Source organism: Eriocheir sinensis, unplaced genomic scaffold (genome assembly GCF_024679095.1).
Source record: "Eriocheir sinensis breed Jianghai 21 unplaced genomic scaffold, ASM2467909v1 Scaffold250, whole genome shotgun sequence".
Classification (NCBI taxonomy): domain Eukaryota; kingdom Metazoa; phylum Arthropoda; class Malacostraca; order Decapoda; family Varunidae; genus Eriocheir; species Eriocheir sinensis.
Genome location: NW_026111555.1, coordinates 44901 through 55000, shown reverse-complemented (window position 1 = coordinate 55000; position 10100 = coordinate 44901). Strand labels below are relative to the sequence as shown.

The following is a 10100-nucleotide window of genomic DNA, read 5'->3' as shown; positions in this document are numbered from 1 at the left end:
AAGAAAAAAAGAGAAGAATAGCACCGAGGCGAAGGACAAGGAGATACATTACTTTGCTTATCACCTGATGGACGAGGGACGGGAGAGGGGGAGAGAAAACGAAGGACAGAGAAAGAAAACGGGGAACACACGCGCCAGCATCCCCTTCCTTAGCAGACGAAATCTCGACAACGTGACGGTGATTGTGTCTTTCCTACCTTCCGTCGGTGTCCCTGTCTGTCCCGGGATGTAAATAGGTACGCGTGCAAATTAGGACAGGTGTTTTAAGAGGGTCATTTCGCCAGGTGTTAATAGTATTGGAGAAGGAGGAAGAAGAGGAGGAGGAGGAGGAGGAAGAAACATGGCAAGGAGGCTCCGGTACCGTCCTCTGTTACCTGTTTAGGAGGAGATAAAAGCAAAGAGGAAAGAAGAAAGTGTAGAGGGAAACGAGAGTAGAAAGTAAGACAAGAATAAGGGAGGAACGAAGGAGGAAAGAAGGGAGAAACATGGAGGAAGAGAATGAAGAGGAGGAAAAGGAGAAGTAGGAGGAGGAAAAGGAACCAAGAAAAGGAGTAGGAAAATTAAAACAAGGAGGAGAAGGAGAAGAGAAAGAAGGAGTAAGGTGACAGCATTCTACCTGTGCGTTTGATTGCTTGTTTTAAAGGGAATGATTAGTGAAAGTTTTGTTGCTGGTCTTCGTTTTTTCTTCGTCTTGTGGGTGAAGAATGAAAGAGACAGAAATAGATGTGTTGGGAAGGTGGGTTTTTTTTTCTCTTCTTTTGCTTTTCTTTCTCTTCTTCCTCTTTCCTTCGGTTCCTCTGCTTCTTCTTGTGTAGTTTCGTATATTTTTTCACTCTTTTCATGGAATTGTCAGTTTGTCAATCTCTCTCTCTCTCTCTCTCTCTCTCTCTCTCTCTCTCTCTCTCTCTCTCTCTCTCTCTCTCTCTCTCTCTCTCTCTCTCTCTCTCTCTCTCTCTCTCTCTCTCTCTCTCTCTCTCTCTCTCTCTCTCTCTCTCTCTCTCTCTCTCTCTCTCTCTCTCTCTCTCTCTCTCTCTCTCTCTCTCTCGCTCACTCACTCTCTGTCTATCTCTCTCTCTCTCTCTCTCTCTCTCTCTCTCTCTCTCTCTCTCTCTCTCTCTCTCTCTCTCTCTCTCTCTCTCTCTCTCTCCCGACTGACCGCCTCCTCACTTCCCCTTCTTTTCCTCCTCCTCACTTCCCCTTCTTTTCCTCCTCCTCCTCCTCTTGTTCTTCCTCTTCAAACTACTGCTCTTCTGTTCCTCCTTAAAATCTCTCTTTCCTCTCCCTCTTATATTTTTTTCCTATTCAAACTGTCCTTGTCCTTTCCCAACAAACATAATCCCTCTTTTTTTCCCCTTCTTCCTCTTCTTCAAACTTACTTCTTCCTCTTCCTCTTAAAATTGGCTCCCTTCTCCTCTACTCCTCTTCCTCCTCTTCAGACTGATACTCTACTCCTTGCCCTCACTTTCTCCTCTTCAGAATGACTCCCTCCTCCTCTTCTTCCTCCACCTCTTCTTCCTCCTCCTCTTCCTCCAGCATCCCAGTCACGCTCACACACTGAATTTGCGTTTCAGCATCTCGACCAAGCATCTTCTCCGCTTCCTTCTGCGTCTGTCTGTCTGTCTGTTTGCCTTTCTGTCTGTCTGCATATATGTTTGTCTGTTTGTCACTACTCTATCATAACCCAAACTTTTCACCATTATCTTTCTCATGTTCTCTCTCACTATCTGTCATCACCATCAAAACACTTCACTATCTCCCATCTTCCTCACATTCTTCCTCACAATCCCGAATCACCTCCATCACTACCGCATTGATTAAAAGAAACAACCCATTCGCGTCTAGTTTCATCCACGTCTTTACTAACACTAACATGACTAAAAATATCACTACCATCTTCTCTACCTAACTATCTGCTACTATAACTATGTAACTATTATATTATTTGTCATCTGTCGTCATCCCGTGCACCTCTAACTACTACTACTACTACTACTACTACTACAACTATTTTCATTTTCTTTGCCATCTGTCTGTCAACCTCCAAGTGTTTAGCATCTTCCCAGCATCTCTGTATCTCGTCATCCCTTATCTCCCTCACTCCATACTCATTCTTTGGTGTTTCCTCCACTCCATTCTCCACTTCATACCCAGCCACTGTGTTTGGTGGGTTGAGTCTCTCCTTTGCATCCTCCTTCTAGGTTATCATCGTCATCCCTTAAATTGACCTCCATACTTCTTCTTTATCCTTGTGCTGTGTTCCCTGTTAAGCAGCTATTCCTATTCTCCTTTCCCTCCTCCTACATCGCTTCTACACTTCCTCTTCCTTCTCTTCTTCTTCTTCTTTTTCTTCTTCCTTTTCCTCTTCCTTCTCCTCCTCCTCCTCCTCCTCCTCCTTTAAACATGTCAAACTAGGCAGATGGGTTTGAGACGTGAGCCATAGACTTCACAATCTCTTGACGGGAAACGGGGCGCGGGGCCGATTCGTAGGGGGCCGATTTTCAAAAATTTAAAATTTAAATATTTTCAAAACCAAAGCAGCTAGCGACCTGAAACTAAAACAGGCACCTCCCTTAGGCATATATGAGTCTCCATGAGCAGCGGTATCAAAAAATTCAAAGTCGTTCCCTAATAAAATCCCGATTAATTGTTTTTTATATAAGTATAACAAAACTTAAAAAGGCTATAAAATCCTCAGATTTTACGCTAGATGCACAAACATCACCAAATGCAGAGATAATCACTTATATTTTCAGAATCAATAGCAATATTTAGCATATCTTATAAGTTTTTGCCCGAAATAGCTATTTTTTTTTTTTTATTTAGTGCAATTTTTTACGTAAGTTTTTAACATCTAATAAATCACTTAATTTTCACATTAGAAACTTAATACTTGAGGAAAGCATGCAGAAACATCTTAATTTTACTCAACAAAAGCAAAATATTCATTTTTCTATATACAATCACAACTTATTTTGGTTGAATTCCGATGTCACTATTGCCGCAGCACGTCTTGCCGGCTACCTGGCCCTCGTCCCTGAACAATCACTTTAGCCTTTTGGCCTATGACTTGTGGGCCCCGGTCAGTTTCCTGGACTTGTACACGTCCCTGTTCCTCGCCGTCTCCTTCCTGCCCTCCTCGATACTGCTCCTCTTCCTGCCGGTCGGCTGCTTCAAGGCCTTGTTCTTCCTCGCTTCTGAGGTCACGTCCTTGGAGAAATTAGCACCGAAACAGTTGAAGAGGGACCTGCTGATGTGCGGCAAGATGGTGTTGGCCAGGTTGTGCCCTTCCTGGCACCTGTACCCCTGCAAGGTCGGGTCTGAGGCCGCCAGGAACTCCAGGAGGTGCCTGAACCCGTCCCTGTGGCGCATGGCAAGGGAGAGGAACCTCAACCTGCGCTCCTTCTTGTCCTCCCTGCATCAGGGAGTCCCAGCGACATCCTGAAGGACGCCATGTGGGCCATTGGGAAGATGGCCGCTTCAGGACCGCCGGCCCGTCTCCAGCTCTCCCCTGTCGACCAGCTCGACCAGGGCGTCGAACATCACAGAGGGCGGGTCGCCCTCTCGAGCTCCACGGTAATCTTCATCTCCTCCTGCTGGGCACGCTCCTGCTTGCAGCACTCGGCCACAGAGGAGTTGGCCTGGACCTTCCTGGCCAGGTAGCCGGCGTAGTTGCCGACCGCGGCGAGGAGCAACTCGTCCGTCGGCGGGTCCGGCTGGTCGTCGGCCAGCTCCCTGGCAAGCTGGGCCAAGATCACCTCGTCGTCCTCCTTCTCCTCTGCCTTGGCCCGGTCCAGGTCGGCCTGCACGTCCCCGGGGAAGAACCCGACGAGCTTCAGCAAATGCAGGCGCTGGGCCAACCTGTTGCTCACCATGAAGTTCTGCACGCTCGTCCAGTAGTTGGCGCCGCACATGGTGCGGCGCTTGCCGAAAGAGTGCTCAGTCGGGTCAGAGTTGGCCTTCCCCATGCACACATACTCGACCCCGGGGATCTTGCGGAGGATGATGTCCCTGCAGGAGGCGGGCAGGGCATTGCACGTGATGTGCAGAGCCGAGGCGGTGGGTGTCGGCAGCCTGCCGATCTTTGTCCCCCTCTTCTTCTTCTCCTTGCCGGCCCAAACCTGGAACATTTTATAAAATAAAAAAATAAAAAACTGAACAAGCTTGCTGTCGATTCAATTTAATTTAATCAACTAAAGTGTGGTTAGGTACCTTGCAAATCTCGCCAATCTCCTGGAGGAACTTGATGTTGGCCTCTGACTCATATCTTGTGTCTCCTCCGTCACTTCCACTCGATCCACTGCCTTCTGTGTCTTCTTGTATCGTCCTCTGGATCCTTGCAGTTGTGGGGAAGGGTACAGAGACGATGAATAACTGTAGGTCCTTTACTTGGAGAGTAAACAGAGGCAGGACAGCGATAATCCTTTACAGAGGGGAAGTGCCCAGCTGACTGCGTGCCTAAGGCGAGTTAGGCGACGCGGGAACTGAGCTGAGTTGCCATGTAGGCACTAACTAAACGTACATTTCTTGTTTCCTAATACGTAAAACTGTGGACTTCACTATCCTACAGTTATCATTCATTTTACGTAAAGATTTCAACCTAAAGTTACGCAAATTTGCCATTTTTTACACAACGTTTTCAAAGTGCACGCATGGTGCTATTTTATATAAGTTACCTTGAATCCTCGACCAAATCACTCTAGAGACACTCCTGCCTGCTTGTATGCACTAAAACTTGAAGATTTCGTCCTGTTTCCACTTAAATTCGAAGTAAGAACGCAGAGTGTGTTTGAGTTGTCGCAGTGAAAGTCGCCATAACAATCGGCCCCTTACGCGAAGCCAGCGCGCCAAGACTGAAGAGATTTCCCGTCAACTAGTTGTGAAGTCTATGCGTGAGCTTACACAAAGATGACCCTTCGTTCTGCCTGTCTTTTCTCCTCATCCAAACAAAGTCCTCCTCCTCTTCCTCCTCCTCCTCTTTTCGTCATTTCCGTCCTTCCTTCTTCCTCCCATGTCTCTTTGTCTCATCTCGACCACTCTCACTTTTTTTCTTTCTCTCCACTTTTTCTCAGCAGTTTCCTTTCATCCTTTTGCATTCTCTCTCTCTCTCTCTCTCTCTCTCTCTCTCTCTCTCTCTCTCTCTCTCTCTCTCTCTCTCTCTCTCTCTCTCTCTCTCTCTCTCTCTCTCTCTCTCTCTCTCTCTCTCTCTCTCTCTCTCTCTCTCTCTCTCTCTCTCTCTCTCTCTCTCTCTCTCTCTCTCTCTCTCTCTCTCTCTCTCTCTCTCTCTCTCTCTCTCTCTCTCTCTCTCTCTCTCTCTCTCTCTCTCTCTCTCTCTCTCTCTCTCTCTCTCTCTCTCTCTCTCTCTCTCTCTCTCTCTCTGTCTCTCTCTCTCTCTCTCTCTCTCTCTCTCTCTCTCTCTCTCTCTCTCTCTCTCTCTCTCTCTCTCTCTCTCTCTCTCTCTCTCTCTCTCTTTCTTTTTCAACGTTGAACATTTGTGCGTGCGAGTAAACATTGCAAAAGTCAATTTAAATATATCTGTCACTTACAGGCCTCCGGGGCAATCACTTGATGGCGATCTTGAAATGTACAGCGTCTTAAGGCAGTCACTTAATAACAGCGACTCATTGATACTAGGAGACTTTAACCTCCCCCATATCGACTGGGCGAGACTGTCGGGTACAGAAGGTGAGTCCCATAGAATGATCGAATTTCTAGAGGAAAATTATCTAAGCCAAATGGTTTCTGACCCAACTCGACAAAATAACATACTTGACCTTGTTATAGCGACCCAAGATAACCTAGTCAGTAATGTCACGGTAGGAGAACACCTCGGTTCCTGCGATCATAAACTAGTGCGCGTTGACATTAGAGCTCAAACATCGGTGACTGAAAATAAAGTTAAGGTGCCCAATTTCAAAAGAGCCAACTTCGTAGAAATCCGACGAAAACTAATAGATATGCAACTATCAGATGACGGCAATGCAGAGGACGCCTGGCTAAACTTTAAAAATCACTTACTCACTCAGCAGGACACATTTGTCCCCTTGTGCGAGAAGCGAATTAACACTAATAAAAGTCCACCTTGGTTTAATAGCGAAATTAAACACTCAGTCAAGGAGATAAAATTGTCTTACAGGTTAAAGAAAGACCAAAGCACGCCCGAAAACATTAGACTTTACAATGATGCAAGGCGACGAGTAAAAAGATTAGTGCATCAGGCAAAGCGTAGATATGAAGAAAATATTGCAGCCAACTGTAAAAATAATCAGAAATCCTTCTTCAGTTACATACGAGTAAACAACAGAAAGGCGATCAGAAGTGGAATTGGACCTTTAACAAACAGCGACGGTGCACTAGTGACTGACAGCCAACACGTTGCAAACCTATTAAATAATTACTTTTCCTCGGTGTTTAATAATAACAGTCCTCCCACCATCACCACCAACACCAGTACTAATGTAAATCCCGAGCATGCATTGTCTAACTTTGAAATAAAACCCGATGAAGTCCTTAAAGCCCTCAAATCACTTAAAACAAATAAAAGTCCTGGACCTGATAAAGTATATCCAACTCTGCTGAAAGAAACAAAGAGCGAAATACTCTCCTCCCTCACAACCGTATTCAATATGTCCTTGCGACAAGGCATTGTCCCTTCAGATTGGAAAAAGGCTAACGTGACACCGATTTTTAAGAAAGGAGACAAAAAAGTACCAGGTAATTACAGGCCCATTTGTCTAACTTCGGTTGTAGGTAAGCTACTTGAGGGCATAATTAGAGACAAAATTGTGAGTTACCTTGAAAGCCACTCATTAATTGGGGACTCACAACATGGCTTCCGAAACAAAAGATCCTGCCTGTCAAATCTATTAACCTTTTATAACGACCTCTTCACTGTTTATGACGTAACCAAATCAATGGACGTAGTCTATCTAGATTTCAATAAATCGTTTGATAAAGTCCCGCATCATAAATTACTTTACAAATTAAAGCAAATAGGTATTGACGGTCAGGTAAACCAATGGATCGCGAATTGGTTGAGCAACAGACAACAAAGAGTAGTGATTGACGGATTTAACTCAGAGTGGGCGCCTGTCACTAGTGGCGTCCCTCAGGGCTCGGTTCTTGGCCCAGTGCTCTTCATTATTTACATCAACGACGTGGATGCTGGACTCAATAACCGCATTAGTAAATTTGCAGACGACACAAAGATTGGTAACTCGGTTCTCACTGACGAAGACAGGCAAAGCCTCCAAGAGGATTTGCACAAAATTTCAGCTTGGTCGGATAGATGGGAGCTGCCCTTTAACGTAGACAAGTGCCAGGGCCTTCAAGTTGGAACGAGGAATAACAAGTTTGATTACGAAATGCGCGGCGTTAAACTCAAAAGCGTTCAATGCGTCAAGGACTTGGGGGTCAAAATCGCGTCAAACCTCAAATTCTCACAGCAATGCATCGATGCAGCAAATAAAGCGAACAGAATGTTGGGCTTCATTAAAAGAAACTTTTTATTAAAGAATAAAGATGTAATACTCCCGCTCTACAACAGTTTAGTCAGACCCCACTTGGAATATGCGGTACAGTTTTGGTCTCCCCACCATGCAAAGGATATTGCTAAATTAGAAGGTGTTCAGCGTCGGGCAACGAAAATGATCCCTTCCTTGCGCAACAAATCCTACGAAGAAAGGCTTTCTACCCTTAACATGTTCTCTCTTGAGAAACGTCGCCTCCGAGGAAAACTGATCGAATGTTTTAAAATACTTAATGGTTTCACGAATGTACACAGATCAACATTGTTTATGATCGATGACACTTTGCGCACGAGGAACAATGGCGTAAAACTCAGATGTAGACAAGTAAATTCAGACTGCACCAAATTTTTCTTCACCAACGTTGTAGTGCGAGAATGGAATAAGCTCCCATCATCAGTGGTCCAGTGTAACACGATTGACTCCTTCAAAAATAAGCTCGACCGTCACTTCCTTCAACTTAATATCAACTAGAGTAGAAATGCAACGTTTTGGAGTCTTCTGATTAATGTAAAATCACTTAGGTTTAAGGACAGACCACCAAGTCTGGACCATGGGGTCTGTGTGGTCTGATTTTCTATGTAAATCTATGTAAATCTCTCTCTCTCTCTCTCTCTCTCTCTCTCTCTCGCTCGCTCTCTCTCTCTCTCTCTCTCTCTCTCTCTCTCTCTCTCTCTCTCTCTCTCTCTCTCTCTCTCTCTCTCTCTCTCTCTCTCTCTCTCTCTCTCTCTCTCTCTCTCTCTCTCTCTCTCTCTCTCTCTCTCTCTCTCTCTCTCTCTCTCTCTCTCTCTCTCTCTCTCTCTCTCTCTCTCTCTCTCTCTCTCTCTCTCTCTCTCTCTCTCTCTCTCTCTCTCTCTCTCTCTCACATTCCTCCTCACACCTCGGCTCTCTGGGAATGTTTCATATAGACGACTTTTTCCTCACTAAAAGAGAAGAAAAAAATCAAGGACATGAAATAAAGAAGGAAACGAAAAAAAAAAAGACTAAGGTCGCGTCGTCTTTCTCCACTTGCATATTCGTCATTTTTTCTTTACTTTCTTTTTCCCTTTTTTTATTTCTTGACCTTTTCTCTTTCTCTTTCTCTACTTTCCCTCTCGTTCTTGATCAATCTTTCCTTATCTTCTTCCTTTCTTTTTATTTCTTTAACTTTTCTTTCTTTTTATTTCCTGATCTTTTTTTCTTAAACTTTCGCTTCCTTCTCTTTCCTTCTTTATCGTCAACTTCCTTTCTATATATTTCCTTCCTTTTATTTCTTTACCCTTTTTAGTTTATTTTTCTCTTCCTTTCTTTCTATTTCTTCATCCTTTATATTTATTACCCTCCTCTTCCTTCCCTTTATTTCTTGATTTTTTTCTTTACCTTCCTCTTCTTTTTCTCTATTTCTTTTCCTTTTCTTTTCTTTACCTTCCTCTTTCTTTTCTCTATTTCTTTACTCTTTCTTTTCTTTACCTTCCACTTTCTTTTCTCTATTTCTTCACCTTTTCTTCCTTACCTTCATCTTCCTTCTCTCTCTCTACTTCTTAACGTTTTTTCTCTTCCTTCCCTTTCTTTCCTGCCCTCTTTTTTTCTTTTTCTTCCTCTTCCATTCTTCTATTTCCTTGCCTTTTATTTCCGTTCCCTTCCTTTTCCTTTCCTTTTTTTCAATTTCTCAACGTCACCACACACACATATTTTTTTTTTTTTGCTATCACTTCATTTTGCCCTTCAATATTTTTCCCCTTCGCCATTTTTTTCTTTCTTTTTTTCTGGCGGGGAATAAATTTGCTGACAAGCTTCCACTCCTGAGGGTTATTTACATTCTCCGAGGGGGTGGGGGGGGGTGAGATGGGGGGGGCAGGGGGGCGTGGTAATATTTTCACCCCTGGGACCGTTCATGGGGGTAACCTTAATATTTTCTTTTTCTATTTTTCTTTTCTTTTTTTCGTCCCTTAGACAAAGCCCGGATTAATTTTTCACGTGCATTGGCAAGCGTGGAGGCGTGGAGTTTGATGCAGAATTTGTTAACTTTTCTCCCAGTTTGCTATTTTATCTGTTTTTGTATCGATTCTAACTTTATATATCGGGCTGTTCCATTTTTCTTTCCCTTCCCTTCCCTTCTATTCCGTTTATCTCTTCCTGATCCTCTTTCCTGTTTTTCTTTATATCCTTTCTACGCACTTTTTTTAACAAGATGTGAAAAAAAACGAGAACAAGTGACAGGGCAAAGGAGAACCGGATATCCTTTTTTCGTGTTTGTCTGTCTGTCTGTCGGCCTCTTTTCTCCCTCCCTTTCTCCTCCAAAATTCCTATGTTCCCTTTTTTTCCTACACATTCCCTTCTTCTCTCATATGATTCTCTTCACTGCTGCTTTTAATCTCTCTCTCTCTCTCTCTCTCTCTCTCTCTCTCTCTCTCTCTCTCTCTCTCTCTCTCTCTCTCTCTCTCTCTCTCTCTCTCTCTCTCTCTCTCTCTCTCTCTCTCTCTCTCTCTCTCTCTCTCTCTCTCTCTCTCTCTCTCTCTCTCTCTCTCTCTCTCTCTCTCTCTCTCTCTCTCTCTCTCTCTCTCTCTCTCTCTCTCTCTCTCTCTCTCTCTCCATTGA

At 44.1% G+C, this 10100-nt stretch overlaps 1 protein-coding gene across 1 annotated transcript; it reads right to left on the bottom strand.

Moving 5' to 3' along the window:
- Nucleotides 1-3492: 3492 nt before the first annotated feature.
- LOC126991204 (uncharacterized) lies at nucleotides 3493-4409 on the bottom strand. Its single transcript, XM_050849979.1, has 2 exons — nucleotides 4210-4409; nucleotides 3493-4118 (listed from the first exon to the last, which is right to left on the bottom strand). Exon 2 carries the CDS (start codon nucleotides 3963-3965, stop codon nucleotides 3540-3542), a length of 426 nt encoding a protein of 141 aa, XP_050705936.1. The 5' UTR covers nucleotides 3966-4118; nucleotides 4210-4409; the 3' UTR covers nucleotides 3493-3539.
- Between the last annotated feature and the right edge of the window lie 5691 nt (nucleotides 4410-10100).